At 47.0% G+C, this 23,603-nt stretch overlaps 3 protein-coding genes across 7 annotated transcripts in view; 2 read left to right on the top strand and 1 right to left on the bottom strand.

Moving 5' to 3' along the window:
• The window catches only part of TSEN2 (tRNA splicing endonuclease subunit 2), a 66,146-nt gene extending 49,849 nt beyond the window's left edge, over positions 1-16,297 (top strand). The window contains exons 12-14 of one of the 5 annotated variants that reach the window (XR_009597464.1): positions 2,356-2,434; positions 3,310-5,220; positions 13,907-16,297. The gene's annotated coding sequence lies outside the window, so the exon portion shown is untranslated. Of the gene's footprint in view, positions 1-2,355; positions 5,221-13,906 lie in introns of all 5 variants that reach the window. The other 4 variants (XR_009597463.1, XR_009597462.1, XR_009597466.1 and 1 more) reach the window with 4 other exon arrangements.
• MKRN2OS (MKRN2 opposite strand) lies at positions 859-7,202 on the bottom strand. Its single transcript, XM_004018689.6, has 4 exons — positions 6,924-7,202; positions 3,372-3,421; positions 2,457-2,619; positions 859-1,217 (listed from the first exon to the last, which is right to left on the bottom strand). The coding sequence occupies exons 1-4, from the start codon at positions 7,139-7,141 to the stop codon at positions 977-979; spliced, it is 672 nt and encodes a 223-aa protein (XP_004018738.2). The 5' UTR covers positions 7,142-7,202; the 3' UTR covers positions 859-976.
• Positions 16,298-19,677: 3,380 nt separating the features above from the next.
• MKRN2 (makorin ring finger protein 2) overlaps positions 19,678-23,603 on the top strand; it is a 39,236-nt gene continuing 35,310 nt past the window's right edge. The window contains exon 1 of the mRNA XM_004018545.6: positions 19,678-19,794. Within this exon, the coding sequence (XP_004018594.1) occupies positions 19,769-19,794 (26 nt within the window). The 5' untranslated portion in view covers positions 19,678-19,768. The remainder of the gene's footprint in view (positions 19,795-23,603) is intronic.

Below are 23,603 nucleotides of genomic sequence, written 5' to 3'. Positions count from 1 at the left end.
AATGTGCTTGTTAAGAATCATTATGGTTACCCATCCCAGTTGTCCCCTTCCTCCTGAAGGTATTAGAGAAAGAAGACAGACTTCCATTGTGTCTGAATTCCACACTTTCAGTAGGCAGAGGAGGTGTGTTGCTCTGATAACCCCAACACCCCCCAGCTCCTCACATCAGGCCAGGAGATGAGAGGAAAACGGACTGACTGAGAAATTCCCAATCCCGTTTGTGGGCATTGACACGCAAAGTCTGGTTCAGGAGACTGCCCGATTCTCAGCTCAGATTCTGAGACCTTCTTTCTTTTTTTTTCCCCCTACTATTGATTATTAAAAAGCTGTGTGTGGTAAGTCTCCTCAGTCACGTCCGACTCTGCAACGCTATGGACTGTTACCATGTGCTGTTTCTGTAAAAACAGCAAGGTGAAGGCACTCATTACTAAATAAAACTGTAAAGATCTGAGGCATCATCCTATCAATCCCCACTTTCTGGATTCACATTGAAAGGTGACTTTGTTCAGCGCCAGTTACTCTACAGGAAGAGTTTTCACCGCTCTGTGGATAAAAGATACATGCCGCCACTTCGTGCTTAACATGGACCCTGAACTACTAGGGAAGGCATTTTGGCGGTAGCACTTCAGTTCAGTCCCTCAGTCGTGTTCAACTCTCTGCGACCCCATGGACTGCAGCACGCCAGGCCTCCCTGTCCATCACCAGCTCCCAGAGTTTACCCAGACTCGTGTCCATTGAGCTGGTGATGCGATCCAGCCATCTCATCCTCTGTCCCCTCTTCTACAACTTGAAAACCCAGGGCCTTTTTTATTCATATCATAAATTCTTTCACTGCAGGAGGCTGAAACAGGCAGAAAGGAAAGCTGTAACTTTTTTTATTAACCACGGTTTAAGGCATGTGGAAACCTAGCATCTGTTCCAGGCAGGAACCCCCAGACACCCCTTCCTGTCCCGTCTGCTCTCAAGCACCACATGCTCAGCACAAGCCACTTCCCGGGCGTGGGCCCATCTGGGGACTAGGGGGGTCGGTGACATAGAAGCCTCGCTCTTCTATCGCACGGTAGAGCGTGATGTACTTGGAAGCCTTCCTCGTCCTCGGGACCACAAACTTCTCCGTGAACTCGTCTCGGTCCAGCTGCTCCTCGCCCTCTGTGGCCAGGACGCAGTTAATGAACGCGAGGGCGTAGCTGTAGCAGTTGTGGTGGTCCTCTTCATACCTTACAAGGGCGAGGGTGTCGAGAAGACAAGGGTTAGCCCTGAGCTGCCCGAAGCCTTCCGTCGTCTTAATCCCTCTGCGAGCTGGGCCCCCACGTGAGCCGGGCCCCTGGATGGCAAAGCATCCAGAGTGCGGTTCTGAGGGACACTTGGCATCTGGGTGCATTTCTGCTTGCAGTGCAGAAACGACTCACCGAAATGTCCAGAGTGCTGACTTAGGTTACAGCTAAGCGCCAATTGGGGGAACTCAGTTTCCCTGAAGACCTGTGTTCTAGAAGTGGAACTCCGTGTCTTATGATATTCCACCATGTTTAAGGGCTTCCCAGGTGCCTCAGCGGTAAAGAATTCGCCTGCCAATGCAGGAAACACTGGTTCGATCCCTGGGTCATGAAGATCCCCTGGAGAAGGAAATGGCAAAATCCGCTCCAGTATTCTTGCCTAGGAAATCCCGTGGATAGAAGAGCCTGGAGGGCTACAGTCTGTGGGGTTGCAAAGAGTCGACTTAGCAACTAAACAACAGTGTCTAAACTTATTTCAAGGAAAGCGTCAGAACAATTCAAGTCTACAAGCGTTACTGTATACCTCTTCTACAGTGACGAGGGGCATGGAATCGAGAAGTTAATTTCAAAATAGCTGAAGCTCAACACGCGGGGAGCTTTAGATAGGTTTACATTTTGAATATCATTTAAATTTTTTTTTAAGGGAACATAAGACTATGGGTTTTGCTGTATGTATTATTAAATGTCTTGTGTGTGTTCAGTTGCTCAGTTGTGTCTGATTCTTTGCAACCCCTATGGACTGTAGCCTGCCAAGGTCCTCTGTTCATGGAATTTTCCAGGCAAGAATACCGGAATGGGTTGCCATTTCCTCCTCCAGGGGATCTTCCCGAACCAGGGATTGAACCCGCATCTCCTGCGTCTGCTGCATTGGCAGGCGGGTTCTTTACCACTGAGCCACTGGGGAGGCCTGTTAAACGTCAAGTATCTAAAAATACCTAATCAAATAAGTAAAATAACTTCAGTACTAAGCTCTGGTCCTTTTCAAAGCTCGTAGAGTTCTGTGGTTCTAATGTGTAAAGGAGTGCTGGCTCACCTCTGCAGAAAACCCCAGTCATTCAACCCCTGCTTCATTCTGTTACAGATGCACCTGTCCGGGTACTGGCTCAACGTGAAAGCCGGGGCAGCTCAGAGTCCTCGGGGAGCTGGGATCACACCTGGCGGTAAGGGAGGGCCCTGTCCTACCTGTGAGGCAGCCAGGCCCCCGTGGCGGAGAAGTCCTCCAGGTACTTGTCCCACTGATCCAGCAGTCCAAACAGGCCTGGCCGCAGGAGTGGGACGCTCACACTCTGCTCCCAGCCCACCTTGTCTCGCTGGACACCATGTACCGTGTAGTTATACACGACTCCTGCGGCCAAAACCACAGTCACGCAGAGGCATCAGGGGAAATGCCCCGCCCCCAGTACCATCAGGGTGACTGCACCCAACAGCAGACCAGGTCGCTGGCACGCCCCTCCTCCGGGGACCATCTACCTCCCCTGCTCTCCGCACCCGAGGTCGCCCCAGAGAAACGAGACAGTAAGACGGCCTGAGATTGTCATCTCCAGTGATTCTTGTGGAAGCTCTGTTTACAAAGGGGTCTGTCTGGTTTCCTTAAGTGAGCAGCAGGCTTCTCTTGACAAAGACCGGTGCACCTTGGCACGCTCACACCAGTCACTGCGTTCAAAACCCAGTCCTCGCTGTCTGTTCAGTGTCAGCATTCTCTGATCTTGTTTGAAGCAGACCTTTGCAGGCCCCACCATGTGTTCAGCTGCTGTGCCCCTCCCCACCAGTTTATCGCTGAGGTCCCTGCCTGGCCCCTGAAGTGGGAGCACCCAGTGGCAGTGGGCTGAGTATGGCTTTGAGAGCAGAGGGTCTGCTCCTAACGCAAGAGGAGGGCTTGGACAGCTTGATCTCTGGATGTCTGTTTCTTCTTGTCTTAAAAATCTAACAGAAAGGCTCACAGGTTGGTGGTGGTTTGAATGTTTGGAGACACTCCTTTGAGAGCATTCAGATACTGAGGGTTGTTTGTGATATTGTTGCAATACTTTTTGTCTAGAGACACTGCTCTCTCCTAACTGGGTATCGTGGGAACTTCTTGAGCTGTGAGAATACACTTACCACTCGTGTTGGTTATTCCCACGTGAAGATCAGACCTTCCGTCGTACTCCCTGAAAGACACAAGTGCGTTCCGGTTGTCTCACGTGCACACGTTTGGCAGCTGGAGTTGGTATTTAAAGTGGGCACCCAGAGAGATGTTATGGGGAGGGAGGTGGGAGGGGGTTCATGTTTGGGAACGCATGTAAGAATTAAAGATATTAAAATTAAAAAAATAAAAAACTAAAAAAAAAAAAAATAAAGTGGGCAGAGAGCAATGGGCCTCCCCTCTTGGCTGGTACCGGAACTCGGCTCCAGCGGCCAGCTGAGTGGAAACACCAGGAAAGCCACTGCCCCGTGACCCCGCTGGATTTTCCTGGCCCCCAGTCCTGAAGTGAGTGTGCTGGAAGGCCCGCTCTGCTGGAGCAAGAAGCCACCTGACGCCTGGCTTCGCAGCAGAGGGGTCCACCTGGCAGGCAGCTGTCGAGGAAGCTCCCTGTTTCTTGTTCCTTCTTCCTCGTGTGTTGAGGGGAGCCAGTTCCTCACCACACGGGTGAAAGGGTCGTGAGTGCAGCTCAGTGGGCGTCTACCTCTGAAACGACCACCTGTTTCCTGAAGCCTGTGACCACACTCGCTTTTCCTGAAGTGATTCTTCACCCCACCCTGACATTAGATGTACAGCTCCAGGTGATTCAAGCTCCATACAGGATCCCAGATCATTACTCACCTTGAGATTTTCCCACCTTTAACATGGAAATAGCATAAGCCTCTTAGCAAGCTGGTTGTTAGGGTAAAATGCCTACTGAGTGCCACCACGCAGAGGTGTCCCATGAACCAGGTCACTTTTAAATGACAGCTCTTTCGTCAGACCACAAGTCTGGATGTCTGGTTCCTTGTTAAAGCAAGAAGTCCTGGGCTTTAAAATGGCCCAAGGACATGGAGGTGGCGCTAATGGTAGAGAACCCAGCTGCCAATGCAGGTTAGACGTAAGAGACACGGGTTCGATCCCTGGGTGGCGAAGATCCTCTGGAGAAGGAAATGGTAACCCACTCCAGTACTCTTGCCTGGGAAATCCTGCGAACGGGAGCCTGGTGGGCTACAGTCCATGGGATCGCCCAGAGTTGGACACGATTGAAGCAACTTAGCATGCACACAAGGACATAGATGACTGCTCCATCTTCTTCAGAGGAACTCTCCCCCCGCCAAACCCCAACACCCAGAGTTGTCCTGTTGCAGCCACTGTGAGTTTTCTGCGATCCTGCGAGTTCAGAGGTTGAGAATGAAGCTGGGAAAGGCAGGCAGTCTTGAGCGGCTGGTCACAGCGCTGGCCCTGGACGCGCGCTCCCTGTGTCTGCAGCCCCCGTTTCCCACCTGAATCCCAGGGGTCCATCCCACTCCCGCCCTCCTCCCTTTCCTTCAGCCGCTTCAGTCACATAACAGGTGTCAACTGCAGGCCGGTCATTTGTAGTGAAGGGCCAGGGACCCAGCGGGAAATAAGATGAGGTCCCTGCCTCACCGAGTTCACTTGCTTCCAGAGAGGACATTTTTAGTTTAGCAAGTTTTTGATAGCCTGGAAGGTGTTAGAGAACCATGTGAGAGGGGCAGGGGGCCAGGCCACCCCTATGCCATATGACACTTTTGTACAAATTAAGAAAAGGTGACCCTTCTTCTTGCAGATGCAGTTTTGCCCAGGGTGAGTGGGACTCCGGCCGAGTTTCAGTGTATAAGAGGCCAGGTGCCTTTGTGCAGTCCACAACCTGCGCAACCGTTATGTGGCCGCCCTGCGGGAGCCTCATCTGGTTAGACCAGAGCCTTGGCGATTCCTCGAGTCCCTGCTGGTTCTCTTTGCTGAAGTAGATGAAGTTGTCTCAAGGTGGGTTGTGGGAGCCGGTTCTGAGAGTTTAGTAATAGGATGAGAGGGAAGGAAATAATCTGGAACTTGGTATTCAAGGGTCTGGTGGGCAGGGGGCTGCTACTTGGGTTCTGCAGTTCCTGGCCTGAGTGCCTGAGGGGATAGGAAGATGCCTCAGCAGACGGCCGGTTTCAGCACCACCACCTCCTTCCTGCTGTTGCCAAGGGAAGCCAGGCCTGTCACTGTCACTAGCATGTCATAGAAGAAATGAGTGCTTTCCAGGGGCCAGCCTGAAAGCCTATCCCGGGCTGGGTCATTTCTGGAGAGCAGGGCTGCAGCTGTTCACTGTTTGAGCGTCATGGTTCTGGTTAAGGTGGAAAGGAAGGTTCTAACAGTCGCCTTCCAAGCTGAGTATGAAAGAATAGGATGGGAAGGAGCAGTTTGGTTCAACACCATGCCTGCCAGCTTGATAGGCCTTATCGCTGACCCACACAACTGTGCAAGGTCGATGGGTCCTCATTTAACAGATGAGGGTCCCAGAGCTCGTCTGAAGCAGAGCAGAAACCGGGGGCTTCTTGGCATCAAAGCCTGCACACTCCTCTCTGCACCCCGCAGCCTCCCCAAGGAAGGGTCGGGGTGCAGTCTGTTCTGCCTCTAATGTTGATCCGTGCCTCCTCCACACATCAGTTCATTTCATCCCCATAGGAACAGGAAGGGGGTTGATTAAGGGTGCTGGTGAGCAAAGAAGCACTCAGGTCCCATTTTCTAGTCCCAAAGCAGCATGAGGGATTTGGGCGAGGGCGTGTTTCAGGAGGCAGGACCGTCCGGGCATTGGACGGCGAAGGAGTGCGGGACACGCTTCCCAGAGCTCACTCAGCACCTGTGTCCTCTTGAACCCTGGCTTGCAGCAGCGCCAGTTTCAGTTCCATCTGTCAACTCAGGACTCGGAGAAGCCACCATCCTTTCTTCTGATTTCTAAAATGTTTCTGAAAGTCCGGTGGCATCTCCAGTTGAAGCAGACCAGCTTGTCTCAGTTTAATGCACCTCCCTGGAAAATGGTCTGTAAGTGGCCATTCTTCAGGCTCTGTGCTGAGTACCTGCTTGTCACAAATGTTACAAACTAACTCGAAGTAAAGGTATTGTTTTGATGAGATTAGCTGCTGGGTCATTTTCCCAGTGAGTCTCTTCATATGAAATCTATGAGTTAAAAAAAAAAAAAAAACAAAAAAAACCTCCAGTCTATTGATTCCTCTCTCTTAAAATTGTATAAGCAGCTTTGACCTTTGTATATTCTTGCACTTACCCCAGAAAAGTATATGGTGTTGAGTCGCTCAGTCATGTCTGACTCTGCAACCCCATGGACTGTAGCCTGCCAGGCTCCTCTGTCCGTGGGATTTCCCAGGCAAGAATACTGGAGTGGGTTGACATTTCCTCCTCCAGGAGATCTTCCCCACCCAGGGATTGAACCCACGTTTTGTTCACCTCCTGCATCGACACGTGGATTCTTTACTACTGAGCCACCAGGGAAGCCCCCGGGAACGTATGCACCCTTCTACTCTTGTGAAACACAGAGGCCTATGTCTTAGCGTTTAACTCCAAAGCACTGAATAGATGATCCACCGGATCTCACGCCGTAGAGTGCATGTTAGAAAAAGAAAGATGAGGCGACCGAAACAGCGAAGGGAAACCTGGCAGAGTCCAGCGCAGCACGCCCCGCAGCGTACCTGAGAAACGTCCCTCGAGTCGGCCTGAGGAGGAAGGAGCACTTTTCTCGATGACCGTCGGTAAACGGCTCAGAGATGCTAACGGGCGCTTCCTCCAGCCTCCTGGAGCCCACATCCTGCCCGCAGAGGGGGCAGCGCCTTGGCAGCCCGAAGCTGTAGACGCACTTCTGACAGTGGTTGAACTTGATGATAAGCTTCCCGGCCTCTGGCCACTGCATGGCTGCCCTGCCCCGGGCCGGCAGGGGCGAGCTCCCCGGACTTCCTTTTCCTCGTTAACTCAGCCAGTCAATGGCCTGCTTCCAAGTAACCTGAGAGCTGTGATGTCATTCTGCGGGGCGGCTTCAGGCCAAGCCAGCTAGAGTTAACCTGTAACCAGGCCTCCCCAGTGTCTTAAAGAGCTAGTTTCATCTGTGCTCACAGCACGTCTCTCTAGCCATGATACGTTTTCCCCCAGTCGACATCCAGCTCCTCTTTATCCTCCAAAGCCCTACTCTTCTGTGAAATCTTCCTCAGCTTCCCCCAGCATCCCCTTGCATTGGCAGTGCTGTGTTTGTTTCTCAGTGGACATCAGTTTGAGCAAACTACAGGAGATAGTGAAGGACAGGGAAGCCCGGTATGCTGACGTTCGTGGGGTCCGCAAAGAGTCGGATACGACTGAGCAACTGAACAATATTTGTTTCTACTAGAGCTGTCAATGTCCGTGAGCTTCTTGGAGTTAGAGATCCACTTTTACTTTTGGTTTTCTAGAATAGGTTGTTATCTCATTTGGGTCTTGAATAAATACATGGGATCCTTCCTTTCAAGGATTCCCCAGTGGCTCAGCGGTAAAGAATCTGCCTGCAGTGCAGGAGATGAGGGCTCAGTCCCTGGGTCAGGAAGATCCCTTGGAGAAAGAAATGGCAACCCACTCCAGTATTTTTGCCTGAGAAATCCCATGGACAGAGGAGCCTGATGGGCTACAGTCTAAGGGATCGCGAAAGAATCTGACATGACTTAAGCAACTCAACAAATCTCTTAACTATTAGGGTTTCCCTGTGGCTCAGCTGGTGAAGAATCTGCCTGCAATGCGAGAGACCCCGGTTCAATTCCTGGGTTGGAAAGATCCCTGGGAAAGGGAACGGCTACCCACTCCAGTATTGTGGCCTGGAGAATTTAATGGACTGTATAGTCCATGGGGTTGCAAAGAGTCGGACATGACTGAGAGACTTGCACTTACTCTGAGCTTATTTTTCTTGTGATATTTTGTATTGTAGATGGAATCTTGCTCATTAAAACACTGACAGCACAGGAAGAGGAGTAGTGGTCACCCGAGGTGGTGAATACTGCCCGGGAGAGGGCGTGAAGGGGCCCTGGGGCCCGGGGTGGAGCTGATTCACTGTCTAGGTGTTGACAGTCAGTCCCTCAGTCGTGTCCCACTCTTTGCGAACTCCCATGGACGTTGCCCACCAGTCTCCTCTGTCCACGGGTTTCTCCAGGCAAGAACACTAGAGTGGGTTGCCATGCCCTCCTGCAGGGGATCGTCCCCACCCGGGGATCGAACCCAGGTCTCCCCCATTGCAGGCGGATCCTTTACCGTATGAGCCACCAAGGAAGGTGTTGACTACCCGAGAGCATTCAGTTTGTAAAATTTCATCAAGCTATACATTTTACTCTATGCAGTTTGTTACTCTTCAGTTTCAAAAGCTTTAAGCAACTGCACAAAAACATGGAAAACAAGACAATGTCCATTGTCTCTCATAAGTTTTGCACCCACCGTATTATATTCTCAGGAGAAAACTAAAAGGTAAGACAAGTGAATATTTCCACGTGCTTTTGTTTCAAACCCCGATGTTGTTATAACTTATACTGTTTTTTCTTATTTTTATTATAGTTGATTTATAATATTGTCTTAGTTTCACATGGAAAGCAAAATGAGTCAGTTATACACATATTAATACATATGTCCACTCTTTTTTTTTTTTTAGATTCTTTCCCTATATAGGCTATCACAGAGTATTGAGTAGAATTCCCTGTATAGTGATACAGCAGGTTCTTGTTAATTATCTGTATACTGTTTTGAAATTCACGTTTTTCTCTCATCTTGGAAACATCTTCACAGTATCAGGTGTGTAAGTCCAACTCAGCATATCAGATATGTGCAGAGGATCCCAAAGTTTGATTGTGACACACTTCACTTAGACAGCCCCCTGCTGATGAATGTGGTTTCAGAGAAGAAGGAAGACCCCCTAGAGAAGGTATCGTGGCAAGTAAAAGTGCTTCAGAGAAGCACTCTCATTGCATTCAGATAAATTACAGCATGCTGAAATGCAGGAAAGCACACATTCAGTGTAATAATATGGAATATTCAGCAGACTCACAGAAATAAAAAAGGCCTTAGAAATCATTCCAACCAACCTTCTCCTGTTACAGCGAAGGCAGACAGGTTACAGCTGGACACCTAGCTCAGGGGACAGGGATCTGAGGTTGTTCATTATTAATAGAAACCACCGCTGTTGTTCACTGAGAATATTCTCCTCTTCACGACACCAATACCAAGAGGTATTTTTAGCCCCGTGAAAAGAAACAGGGGACCTATGCCTTAATAAACATTTTTTAATACACTAGCATTCTTTTTTTTTCCCTTAATCATTTCTCGATCTTTTCAGTGAACAGAGCAGGGTAAAACACCACAGGGTGAGAAACTCACCGAGAAAACGAAGACTGAACGCTATTTCCAGTTCAAGCTCAGGACCAGTGTTTTTACTCAACCTTTCCTGCACTGCGCGTTATCTCTTTTCCTCCATGCTGAAAACCTCACTCGACACAATCTCAAGAGTAACAGTAGTAAATACTACCGCCTCTCTTCACGACGAGAGGTTTTGCTTTTATTTTTGCAGTGGTCTCCCCATCTCTCTCTCGTGTCCTTACATGGTCGGTCCTGTGTCGTCCCTGTCGGAGCATCTGCCCTTGTAAACAATCGTCTCTGGCCTCTGACCCTTGCTGAGGCTTAGTCTTAAGCACAGACTTCGCTTCATGCGCGCTGTTCATCTTTCCGTCAGTCTCTAGCAATTATAAGGTTGTCTCAAGTTCATTCTAGAAAAGATTCCATAGGAAGAGCTCATAGGAAGAATGTTGTGAGTTCTTGGATAATTCATCCCTGTTCTTCACACTTGAAGGTCAATTTTTCTGGATGTAAAATCCTTGGCTCACATTTTCTTTAATATCTCATTCCATTTTCTCCTGGTATAAGGCACTGCTGTCAAAAGTCTGATGACAAAGTAACTTATTTTCTTTCTCATATAAGTCGTGTGCTTTTCTACCAGTATGCCCACAGGATATTTTTTTTCTTTTAAAGATCAATAGATTTACTATGATATGTCATGAGGTTATCTTTTTGGATTGACTTATTCAGGCTTGTCTTGGAGGAGGAAATGGCGACCTACTCCAGTATTCTTGCCTGGAGAATCCCATAAACAGAGGAGCCTGGCAGGCCATAGTCCATGGGCTTGCAAAGAGTTGGACATGACTGAGCACAGTTCAGGCTTGTGGTGTGTTCTTTGTATTTTTTTTTTTAACTTACAAAACTACTTTTTAAAAGCTATAATCCACTTAAACTGTTATAAAATATTGGCGATAGTCCCATATTGTGCAGTATATTCTTGTAGCTTTTTTATTCTGAAAAAGTCTGTTGTATTTTTGGCTGTGCTGGGTCTTCATTGCTTTGAAGGCTTTCTCTAGTTGCAGCGAGCAGGGGCTGCTCTGTTGCACGGGCTTCTGAATGCGGTGGCTTCTCTTGTTGCAGAGCATACGCTCTAGGCATGTGGTTAGTTGCGACCTGCAGACTCGAAAGCATGGACTCAGTAGTTGAGGCACGCAGGCTTAGCAGCTCTGCAGCTGGTGCGGTCTTCTTGGACCAGGGATCAAACCCATGTCCCCTGCCTTGGCAGGTGGAGTCTTACCCACCATGCCACCAGGGAAGTCCTTCTTAAAGCTTATTTTATACCTAATAGTTTGTTAGTCCTAATCCCCTGCCCTTGTATCGCGCCCGCTCCACGTCCCTCTCCCCACTGGTTCCTTCTCTGTATCTGAGTCTGCTTCTTTTCTGTTATATTTTGTGCTGCGTCCTTTGACTATGGAGCTTTGTATCTTATTTCAGGAAAGGTTTCATAAATTATAATTTGAGGATTTGTTCTGTTTCCTTGGTTTTGGTTTTCTTTATGAAGCTCTCTTCTCTATATATTGGATCCCTTTGTCTTCAATACCCCTTTCTTTTAAAAAAATCACATAAAATTTTACATGTAAAATGCATCCATTTCAAGCGTACAATTCCATGGTTTTTACCTGATCTAAGTTTAGAACATTTTGTACCACCTCTCTCAAAAAAAGCTCTGCCTGTTAGCAGCCACTCCCCATCCCCTGTTCCCACCAGCCCCTGGGGACCACTACCTTTTTTCTCTAGGCATTTGTCTGTTCTGGACATTTCATATAAATGGAATCATTTGATATGTGGTCTTCGGCATCTAGTTTCTTTCCTTAGCATAATGTTTTCAAAGTTCATCCATGTTGTAGCATGTATTGGTTGTTCATCCCTTTTAATGGCTGAATGATATTCCATTGTACAGATGTACCTCATTTTAAATATCCTTTCATCAGTTGATGGGCATTTTGGTTGTTTGTTTCCACTTCGGGGTTATATGAATGATCCTGCTATAAATGAGTTTCATATTACTGTACAAGTTTTTGTGTGAGCATATGTTATCAATTCTCTGGATTCCATACCCAAGAGTGGAATTTCTGGGTCGCATATTAACTATATTTAACATTTTGAGGAACTGCCAAACTTTTTTCCAAGTGGCGATGTCATTTTCCATTCCCACTAGCAATTTTAGGGGGTTCCAATTTCTCCACGTCATCACTCGTTATTGTCTGTATTTTTTAACTGTTCTAGTGGTTTCAAAATAGTATCTCCGTGTGGATTTTTTGTTTATTTATTCGGCGGTGCTGGGTCTTAGTTTCCACACAAGGGACCTTAGGTTTGTGGCATGTGAACTCTTAATTGTGGCATGTGGGATCTAGTTCCCTGACCAGGGATCGAACCAGGGCCCCTGCTTTGGGAGTGCAGAGTCTTAGCCGCTGGACCACCAGGAAAGTCCCTCGTCATGGTTTTGATTTGCATTTCCCTAGTGACTGATGATGCTGAACATCTTTTCACACGTTTGTTGGCCTTTTGTATATATAAATTGTTGAGTTTATAATTGTTCTTTATATATTTAATCTTTTTTGGTGCTTTGTTGTTCTTTCTATATTCTGGATATATATATATATATATCCTATATAAATTCTAAATGCTGTCTTTTTACTTTCTTGATGATATCATTTAAAGTATAAATTTTTAAAATTTTGATGAAGTCAGATTTATCCATTTTTTTCTTTCATTTCTTACCCTTTTGGTGTTTCATTTAAGAATCCATTGCCTAATCCAGTGTCATGAAAATTTGTGACTGTACTTTCTTCTAAGAGTTTTACACAGGATCATACCATTTGCAGATAAAGATAGTTTTACATGTTTGTTTCCAGTCGGAATAACTTTATTTTCTTGCCTAATTGCCCTGGTGAGAAACTCCAGCGTACTGTCGAATAGAGGTGTTACCAGTGAGCATCCTTTTCTTGTTCTGGACCTCAGAGGGAGACCTGCCAGTCTTTCACCATTAAGTTTGATGTTACCTGTGGGGTTTGGGTAGAAGACCTGATCAGGGTGAGGAAGTTCCTTTCTCTTCCTGGTTCTTTTGAGCGTTTTTATTAGAAAAAGGCATTCAGTTCAGTTCAGTTCAGTCGTTCAATCATGTTCGATGCTTTGCAACCCCATGAACCGCAGCTCGCCAGGCCTCCCTGTCCATCACCAACTCCCGGAGTCCACCCAAACCCATGTCCATTGAGTCGGTGATGCCATCCAACGATCTCATCTTCTGCCATCCCCTTCTCCTCCCGTCCTCAGTCTCTCTCAACATCAGGGTCTTTTCAAATGAGTCAGCTCTTCCCATCAGGTGCCCAAAGTATTGGAGTTTCAGCTTCAGCATCAGTCCTTCCAATGAACACTCAGGACTGATCTCCTTTAGGATGGACTGGTTGGATCTCCTTGCAGTCCAAGGGACTCTCAAGAGTCTTCTCCAACACCACAGTTCAAAAGCATCAATTCTTCAGCGATCTATAGCTTTCTTTATAGTCCAACGCTCACATCCATACACGACTAGTGGAAAAACCATAGCCTTGACTAGACGGACCTTAGTCAGCAAAGTAATGTCTCTGCTTTTGAATATGCTATCTAGGTTGGTCATAACTTTTCTTCCAAGGAGTAAGCATCTTTTAATTTCATGGCTGCAATCACCATCTGCAGTGTTTTTGGAGCCCCTCAAATAAAGTCTGACACTGTCTCCACTGTTTCCCCATCTATTTCCCATGAAGTGATGGGACCGGATGCCATGATCTTAGTTTTCTGAATAGTGAGCTTTACACCAACTTTTTCACTCTGCTCTTTCACTTTCATCAAGAGGCTTTTTAGTTCCTCTTCACTTTCTGCCATAAGGGTAGTGTCATCTGCATTTCTGAGGTTATTGATATTTCTCCTGGCAATCTTGGTTCCAGCTTGTGCTTCCTCCAGCCCAGCATTTCTCATGATGTACTCTGCATAGAAGTTAAATAAGCAGGGTGACAATATACAGCCTTGACGTACTCCTTTCCTGATTTGGAACCAGTCTGTTGTTCCATGTCCAGTTCTAACTGTTGCTTCCTGACCTGCATACAGGTTTCTCAAAAGGCAGGTAAGGTGGTCTGGAATTACCATCTCTTTCAGAATTTTCCACAGTTTATTATGATCCACACAGTCGAAAGCTTTGGCATAGTCAATAAAGCAGAAATAAATGTTTTTCTGGAACTCTCTTGCTTTTTTGATGATCCAGCGGATGTTGGAACTTGATCTCTGGTTCCTCTGCCTTTTCTAAAACCAGCTTGAACATCTGGAAGCTCACGGTTGACGTATTGCTGAAGCGGTAGCTGCGCAGCACAGGAGCAGCGGCTCAGAGGAGATACCCCACGTCCAAGGTCAGGAGCGGCAGCCAAGAAGAGATACCCCACGTCCAAGGTCAGGAGCGGCAGCCAAGAAGAGATACCCCACGTCCAAGGTAAGAGAAACCCAAGTAAGATGGTAGGCTCTGAGAGAGGCCATCAGTGGGAACACAGACTGAAACCACAATCACAGGAGACTAGCCAATCTGATCACATGGACCACAGGCTTGTCTAACTCAGTGAAACCAAGCCATGCCATGTCAGGTCACCCAAGATGGAAGGGTCATGGTGGAGAGGTCTGACAGAATATGCTCCACTGGACAAGGGAATGGCAAACTACTTCCGTATTCTTGCCTTGAGAACCCCATAAACAATATGAAAAGGCAAAAAGATAGGACACTGAAGAGGAACTCCCCAGGTCGATAGGTGCCCAATATGCTACTGGAGATCAGTGGAAAAATAACTCCAGAAAGAATGAAGGGATGGAGCCAAAGCAAAAACAACCCCCAGTTTTGGATGTGACTGGAGATAGAAGCAAGGTCCAATGCTGTAAAGAGCAATATTGCATAGGGACCTGGAATGTTAGGTCCACGAATCAAGGCAAAGTGGAAGCAGTCAAACAGGAGATGGCAAGAGTGAACATCGACATTCTAGGAATCAGCGAACTAAAATGAACTGGAATGGGTGAATTTAACTGAGATGACCATTATATCTACTATTGTGGGCAGGAATCCCTTAGAAGAAATGGAGTAGCCCTCATAGTCAACAACAGCCTGAAATGCAGTACTTGGATGCAATCTCAAAAACGACACAATGATCTCTGTTCGTTTCCGAGGCAAACCATTCAATATCACAGTAATCCAAGTCTATGCCCTGACCAGTAATGCTGAAGAAGCTGAAATTGAATGGTTCTATGAAGACCTACAAGACCTTTTAGAACTGACACCAAAAAAAAAAAAAAAAAAGATGTCCTTTTCATTATAGGGGACTGGAATGCAAAAGTAGGAAGTCAAGAAACACCTGGAGTAACAGGCAATTTTGGCCTTGGAGTACAGAAAGAAGCAGGGCAAAGGCTAATAGAGTTTTTCCAAGAGAACACACTGGTCATAGCAAACACCTTCTTCCAACAAAACAAGAGAAGACTCTACACATGGACATCACCAGATGGCCAACACCGAAATCAGATTGATTATATTCTTTGCAGCCAAAGATGGAGAAGCTCTATACAGTCAGCAAAAACAAGACCGGGAGCTGGCTGTGGCTCAGACCATGAACTCCTTATTGCCAAATTCAGACTTAAATTGAAGAAAGTAGGGAAAACCACTAGGCCATTCAGGTATGACCTAAATCAAATCCCTTATGATTATACAGTGAAAGTGAGAAATAGATTTAAGGGACTAGATCTGATAGACAGAGTGCCTGATGAACTATGGACGGAGGTTTCTGACATTGTACAGGAAACAGGGATCAAGACCATCCCCAAGAAAAAGAAATGCAAAAAAGCAGAATGGCTGTCTGAAGAGGCCTTACAAATAGCTGTGAAAAGAAGAGAAGTGAAAAGGAAAGATATACCCATTTGAATGCAGAGTTCCAAAGAATAGCAAGGAGAGATAAGAAAGCCTTCCTCAGCGATCAATGCAAAGAAATAGAGAAAAACAATAGAATGGGAAAGACTGGAGATCTCTTCAAGAAAACTAGAGATACCAAGGGAACATTTCATGCAAAGATGGTCTCAATAAAGGACAGAAATGGTATGTACCTAACAGAAGCGGAAAATATTAAGAAGAGGTGGCAAGAATACAGAGAAGATATGTACAAAAAAGATCTTCACGACCCAGATCATCATGATGGTGTGATTACTCACCTAGGCCAGACATCCTGGAATATGAAGTCAAGTGGGCCTTTGGAAGCATCACTATGTTCAAAGCTAGGGGAGGTGATGGAATTCCAGTTGAGCTATTTCAGATCCTAAAAGATGATGCTGTGAAAGTGCTGCACTCAATATGTCAGCAAATTTGGAAAACTCAGCAGTGGCCACAGGACTTGAAACAGTCAGTTGTCATTCCAATCCCAAAGAAGGGCAATGTCAAAGAAAAGGCATTAGATTTTGTCAAATGTTTTTTTCCACGTCTACTAAAATGAGCATATTATTTTTTCTTTTAACATGGTGAATTACATTGATTTACGTATGTTGGACTGGTCTTGGACCCCAGGGATACTTTTCACATGGTCATGGTGGATAATCCTTTTTCTGTATTGCTGCATTCCATTTGCTAGTAATTTGTGGAAAAGTTTTATATTTCTCTTTATAAAGTATATTGGTGTATATCTCATGATGTGTTTGCTTTTTGTATCAAGGTGTAATAGTGGCCTCACAGAATGGGAGGCATTCCATCCTCTTCTGTTTTTTGTAAGACTCTGTAAAGAATTGGTGTTAATTCTTCTTTGAATGTTCAGTAGAATTCACTAGTGAAGCTTGACTCCCCAGGTGGCGCTAGTGGTGAAGAATCTGCCTGGCATTGCAGGAGCCAAGGGTTCAATCCCTGTGTTGGGAAGATCCTCTCCTGAAGGAAATGGCAACCCATTGCAGTATTCTTGTCTGGAAAACACCACGGACAGAGGAGCCTGGCGGGCTCCAGTTCCCGGGGGTCGCAAATAGTCAGACATGACTGAGCCCCCAGATACAGTGAAGCTACTGGTTTTGGAATTTCTCTGTGGGAAGATTTTGGATTGCTAATTCAATCTCTTGGTGGAGGTCTATTCGTATTTTCTACTTCTTGAATCAGTTTCAATAGTTTGTGTGTCCAGTCCTTAGAATATGTGATGAGAATGGCACTTTAGCTCCAGATTCTTCTTCTAATTACTTTTAAAATTAGAAGAGTTTCTTGACACTTTGTAACACTTCTTTTTTCACTGATGTAACTCTGCCGTGGTTAACAAGTACAGCTAAGCAGGGTGAGGAACATTTCTCAGTAATGTATAATACCAAAAAAGATAAAGCATTAAATTTGAGCCCAAAACATAGCTTCAAAATGTAGAAATCAACTGTTGACCAAACCAAAAGGAGAACAGATAATTCCACACTGGGATTACACTAGAAATCAGTGAGGAAAAGATAATTAGAAAGTCTCAGTTGTTTGAAAATTAAGCAGAACACTTCCAAATAACTTATGAGCCAAAGAATGAAAATTAGAAAATATTTGAACTGAATGATAAGGAAAATAGGACTTAAAAGCTTGTGAAACACAGTTAAAATGTGCTTAGAGGGAAAAATTATAGCTTCAAATACTCAAAAAAAGAACATTTGAGAATTGATAATCTGAAGTTCCATCTGAAAAAGACAGAAACAATAGCATTATGAATTCAAAGAATGTAAGGGAAAAAAAGTAGTAAAGATACGAGCAGAAATCAGTGAAATATAAAAAGCATCTACGGTGGGGAAAATGAACAAAGTCAAAAGCTTCTCCCTTGAAAAGATTAACAAAATTGATAAATTTCTAGTAAAATGAATTTTTAAAAAAGAGATAAAATACCAAATAATATCAGTAATGAAGTGAAGTTGCCCCTCCTCCATTCATGGGATTTTCCAGGTAAGAATACTGGAGTGGGTTGCCATTTCCTTCTCAGGAGATCTTCCCAACCCAGGGATTGAACCCAGGTCTCCCACGTTGTAGGCAGACGCATTACCATCTGAGCTACCGGGGAAGTCCATCAGTAACAAAAGGAGATACCAGTTAGTATCAGTAATGAAAGGAGCTTACAGATCGTTTTTTAAAGAAGATATTATTAACTCCATGACAATAAATTTAATAATTTTAATGAAATGGACTATTTTACTTGGGGGAAAAAAAGCTTTCCAAACCTGACAAGATAAAATCTGAATAGGCTTATATTGTGCGTGCGTGCATGCTTAGTCGTGTCTGAGTCTTTGCTACCTCATCGCCTCTAGCCCTCCAGGCTCCTCTGTCCAAGGGGTTTCCCAGGCAAGAATAGCCATTTCTTACTCCAGGGGATCTTCCTGACCCAAGGATCAAACCCACATCTCCTGCATTGGAAGGTGGATTCTTTATCACTGAGCCACCTGGGAAGCCCAGCCCATATGTAAGACAGCAATTAAATCTTTAATTAAAAATCTGCTTATGCCAGAAACTACAAGCTGAGGTAGCTTCAGTGGTGAATCTTCCAAATATTTGAGGAAAAGTTAATACCTATATTATATAGACTTTTCCAAATAATAGAAAAGAGATAAGACTTCCAAACTTGTTTTATGAGGCCAGCACATCTCAACTACAAAACCTGACATGGACATCACAGGGGAACACTACAGAATAATATCTCTTAAGGATAAGGATGCATAATTCCTAAACACAATATTAACAAATTGAATCTGATGATTTATAGAAAGAATAATATATCATGGCCAAGTGAGGTATATCTGAGGAATCTCAGGTTGGTTTAACATTGAAAAATCAATTGATATAATTCAATACGTTAACCAAATAAAAAGGACCGTGTGGTTTTCTCAGAGAGGAGAAAAACAGACTTGATTTAAAAGAACAAGACATTTATTATTAAAAAGTCTTAAAGCTAGAATGATAAAGAAACTGCCTTTATTTGATAAGGGGTAGCTTTAAAAACTCTGGGGCTACCTGACCTGCCTCTTGAGAAACCTATATGCAGGTCAGGAAGCAACAGTTAGAACTGGGCATGGAACAACAGACTGGTTCCAAATAGGAAAAGGAGTACGTCAAGGCTGTATATTATCACCCTGCTTATTTAACTTCCGTGCAGAGTACATCATGAGAAACGCTGGACTGGAAGAAACACAAGCTGGAATCAAGATTGCCAGGAGAAATATCAATCACCTCAGATATGCAGATGACACCACCCTTATGGCAGAAAGTGAAGAGGAACTAAAAAGCCTCTTGATGAAAGTGAAAGAGCAGAGTGAAAAGATTGGTGTAAAGCTCAACATTCAGAAAACTAAGATCATGGCATCTGGTCCCATCACTTCATGGGAAATAGATGGGGAAGCAGTGGAGACAGTGTCAGACTTGGCCACCTGATGCGAAGAGCTGACTGACTGGAAAAGACCCCGATGCTGGGAAAGATTGAAGGCGGTAGGAGAAGGGGACGACAGAGGATGCGATGGTTGGCTGGCATCACCGACTCGATGGACGTGAGTCTGAGCAAGCTCCGGGAGATGGTGATGGACAGGGAGGCCTGGCGCGCCGCAGTCCTGCTACTGCTGCTGCTAAGTCGCTCAGCCGTGTCCGACTCTGCGACCCCGTGGACTGCCGCCTACCAGGCTCCTCCGTCCATGGGATTTTCCTGGCAAGAGCACTGGAGTGGGGTGCCAGTGCCTTCTCCTGTGTGAGACACTGAATTGAACTGCGCAGAGGAGAGGGGGGAGCTTGGCCGCGGGAGGGCTGAGGTGATCCTAGGCCACGAGAAGTCGCTAAGGAACGGTGAAGAAGAAAAGCAGAGACCCGTAGGGACTCACAGTGCGCCCCCGGGCGTAAAACCCGCGGGCCTGAGGCGAGCCACGCCCGCCCGGGAGGCCTGCGGAGGCGGGACTAGGAGTGCAGCGATTGGCGGTTGGCCCCGCCTCACCCCGGGGCGGAACCAATTATGACGGCGGCGAGGTTTCCTGCCGGCGCCCGCAGCGTGCGGCACGGAGACGCCGGCGTGCGCCGGCGTGACGCGGCCCCGCGGGATGGGCAGGGCCGAGGCCGAGGCGGCGACGGCGGCAGCTGGGAGAGCTAGAGGCGGCGGCCGCACGACGGTCCTCCGATCCGACCGCCATGAGCACCAAGCAGGTCACTTGCAGGTCAGTGCGCGGCGCCGCGAGTCCTTCCCCGCGCGCGCCTCTCCGCCGCGCCAGGGAGACGAGCCGGAGTGGGGCGGTGGGAAGCGGCTCTCCCGAGGTTCGGGCTCCGGCGGGGCCGGTGCCCAGGACCCGGCGGTGCGTGGCGGAGCCCCGCGGGCGCTGCGCCGGCCGCCGCGCGGCTGGAAAGGAGAGCGCGCTGGCGGGTCGTGCGGGCTGGGAGGTGGGCCCGAGACCTGGGGCGAAGCCGCCGCTGTGCAGCCAGGGGGCCGAGGAGGCCGTTTAGAAACGGCGATACCACCCAGGTGTAGGCTCTCATCGTCGGTGAGGGCCTGCGGAAGCGGCCTTCGGTTCCTAAGGGTCTGGAGAACTCCCATGCACAGTTAGCGAGTTGGAAGCTGCTGTGTGGGAAATAGCGTTTGCTGGAAGTTTCTTTCTTTTCCCGCGTATCCCCAAGGCTTGTGTTCTGCGGTCTTCACAGTAACGTACTAGGCAGACGTTATTCCTGTTTCGTAGGGCAGGGAACTCAGGCCGACGGAGGGTAAGTGAGAGCCGCCCCTTACGGGGAAACCCATTTCTGTGGAGAAATGCGGCGGTAACGGGTGGACCGGGAGTTGTAGAAAATTCAAAACCGGATGGCTCCACTGCGCCCGTTTAATAGAAGGAGCTTGGTGTGTGTAACACCGCATTCCTCGGCAGGGATGTGGCTCGAAGGTCTGGGGGTCCTGCTCTTACTGAACCTGAAAAGTACAGCTTTTAACAGTCGGTCTGAGTTAAATCTGTGTGGGACACAATGATGGGCGGCGGTACCCAGCCCCATAGTCGTGTGGTTCGATTATATGTAATGAAGAGTTTTAAGTATCATCTGTGTTACTACTTCTCTTCCTTACTATGAATAGTTGAGAAAGTGTGATGTAAAAAGTTTCCTGTTAGCATTAGTCTCTATTAACCGTTTAACCAGTTAATCCAAGGCCTATGTGCTGTTGTCAGAAATTGGCAGTTTGTGTGGATAGAAAAGAATTTCACTAGGTTATTTGTAATAGAAGGTCTTTTGTGAGCACTTGTGCGTATGTTTATGTATGTTTCTGTAAACTTCCCCCTGTTGGACAATATCTTTAATCATTGAGGTCTGTATACCAGTATACCAAATTTCAGTTACCCCGCCTAAGCCGCGTCTGCATGAGGGTGCGTGTGTCTGCGCTGCTTTGTAATAGAATCTCCCATCTGCCTGGTGTCTCATTCGACAGATGAGGAGAAGCTGTGCTCCGACTTGAAGCCTGCCCCGAATTCACATCGGCCTCTAGGAACAGAAATGTAAATCAAGATTACCTTGGGGTTGTTCTTTCTATCCTAGGAGATGGCTTGATCTAAAAGCTTTGGTTCTGGTTTTCCCAGATAGGAGTGTCCTGCAGGACGTTGGTACAGAGAAACTAGAGTGGGTTGGAAGGTTGAGAAGGGATCAGTTCTGTACGAAGTGATGTTTGTTGGCGGTACCCTGGGTGCTCTTTGAGGTTCCTTACCAGCCATGTTGCTTGTCATCCAGCAACACACACCATTCCGTGGGTCACCAACCAAACCTCAGCAGTGAAGTGACTTCCAAGGTGGCACATGTGGCATCAGTTTGTGTTCTTGTAGGTGCTCTGGCCCCCAAAGAAGTTCGGGAAATGCTAAGTTAAAGTTTCTTTACTGCGGAAATTTTCAGAGTTTTAAATTTGCTCATACCAAAAAGGAAAACTCATCCAAAACTATACAGTGGGACTGTGCCTAGCGGTCCAGTGCTTAAGACTTCGCCTTCCAGTAGGGGGTTCCAGTTCAATCCCTGGTTAGGGAGCTAACATTTCACATTCTTCAGGGCCAAAAAAATCAGAACAGAAGCAACAGAAACAATATTGTAACAAATTCAGTAAAGACTTTAAAATGGTCCATGTTTAAAAAAAAAAAAAGGTTACTTGCAAAGGGATGCGGAAGAGTCTGGCTTGCAAGGCCTGCCTTGCCCAAGGAGAAACAGAAGACGTACTTACATAGGAAAATGGCAGTGGCACCAAGAGTGCCAGGTTACCATGAGTGCGCTAGTGATGGGAAAGCTCTTCTCGCTTCAGCGCCTTATACACTGAGGTCTTATCTCCAGACATTGGCAACTTATATGAAATGTGCAAGGTTTGATTTGTTCGGGAGACCAGATCTAAAACTGGGTGGTCTCCTGTTTTTGGTTTATGTCAAGATGCAGACGGGTTTTGGTTTATGCTGCATGTCAGCAGGAACAAGTGTTTGTGTTTGTTTTGCTTCCGTTATAATACAAGCTAAATGGTAGGATTCCCAGACTGAAGGACAAAGACATTCCGTTTGTTGCCTGGAATGCAAGAGTGGCCACTCACACCTCTGCGCTGTCGATCAGCTCCCCTCACTCCTCAACATTCCACTCGCTCCAGAATCTCGGTCTGTCCAGAATCTCAATTTTTTGCTGATTCTTTTTTCCAAACCGTCTCCCTAGGTTTCCAGTCTGTTTTCAAAAGCCTGGTGCAGGCCTTTATCACTGCTGGCAACCAGTTTGTTTGTCCTCCGCCTCATGTGATAGCGGTAGGTCCCTTTGTTAAATACGGTTTCCATAGAGTCAGGCCCGGAGCTTGTGATTCATTGAAAGGCACCAACAAAATACGGGGCACCTTGCGGCCCCTGAGTGAAGGACGCGCTTGAGCTCCAGCCTCGGGCAGCTCTGGATTCTGATTCTGGCTTCACCTGGGCTGCAGTCTCCTCACCTGTAAAATGGGGATGGCCATGCCCACCCAGCTTGGAAAAGCCCCTGGTGCTGGGAAGGATCGAGGGCAGAAGGAGAAGGGCGTCAGAGGATGAGATGGCCAGACGGCATCATCGATGCAATGGACATGAACTTGGGCAGACTTCGAGAGGTGGCAAGGGACAGAGAGGCCTGGTGTGCCGCAGTCCATGGGGTGGCAGTCAGACATGACTGGGTGACTGAACGACAATGCCCAACCAGTAGGGCTGGTTAAAAAATTAGATAATAACATAATCCTCAGACCACTGAGGATGTTTTAGGCTAAGCACTGACATGCAGTCTATGAAGTACTATGAATTATAATCATATTACAGACGGGAAAGGCTTGGAGATTCACATTTTTACTCGAGGTCACATAGGAGGCTAACTTCACGGTCTTCCTTTAACCGCCACATTGTTCTTTATTTCATCTCTGCCACTCATCAGGTGCTTCAGGCCTGCCGCCGCGCCTGCCCTTAGCTAAGTTCCTTCCCCTTTTTATAAAGCTTTTGTTTTTATTTACTTGGCTGCAGTGGGTCTTAGTTGCAGCACGCAGGTGCTTTAGCTGTGGCACTCGAACTCTTTGCTGTGGCATGCTGGATCTACTTCCCTGACCAGGAATCAAACCTGGGCCCCCTGCACTGGGGGCCCGGGCCACCAGGGGAGTCCAAATCTGCCTTCCCCCTTGATGGACCTGTTGTCACAGGCAGTACAGCTGTAAAATTTAAGCCTATGAAAATACGTGGGAAAAGGTGCAGGAAGGTGACGCTGAGAATGCAAACTGCCCGTGTACTTGGAAGTGACTTGCAAACATGTCCTGCTAGAGGCGGGCACTATGGAAAGACCTGCACGAAATCAGGTTGGTTCTGTTTGGCTCAGCGTTCAGCCACAGCTGCTGGCGGTCCTGTAGCTGGTAGTGAACCTGATACCCCCTGCAACAGAGAACAGCCGCACCATCTGAAACCATCTCTAGGGTTACCCAGGATAACAGATGACTTTGGAGTGTCCCTGGAAAGAACCTCCCTACTCTGAGTCTCAG

Source organism: Ovis aries, chromosome 19, assembly GCF_016772045.2.
Source record: "Ovis aries strain OAR_USU_Benz2616 breed Rambouillet chromosome 19, ARS-UI_Ramb_v3.0, whole genome shotgun sequence".
NCBI lineage: Eukaryota > Metazoa > Chordata > Mammalia > Artiodactyla > Bovidae > Ovis > Ovis aries.
Note: the sequence above shows the minus strand (reverse complement) of the source record. Positions and strands in the feature narration are given on the sequence as shown.

Excerpts from the sequence above, each read along its gene's own strand:
- MKRN2OS (XM_004018689.6), bottom strand. The coding sequence starts at position 7,141 with ATGCAGTGGCCAGAGGCCGGGAAGCTTATCATCAAGTTCAACCACTGT. Across the intron at positions 3,422-6,923 it reads ACTCGAGGGACGTTTCTCAG|GGAGTACGACGGAAGGTCTG; the intron begins GTACGCTGCGGG and ends TGTGTCTTTCAG. Across the intron at positions 2,620-3,371 it reads GGGAATAACCAACACGAGTG|GAGTCGTGTATAACTACACG; the intron begins GTAAGTGTATTC and ends TTTTGGCCGCAG.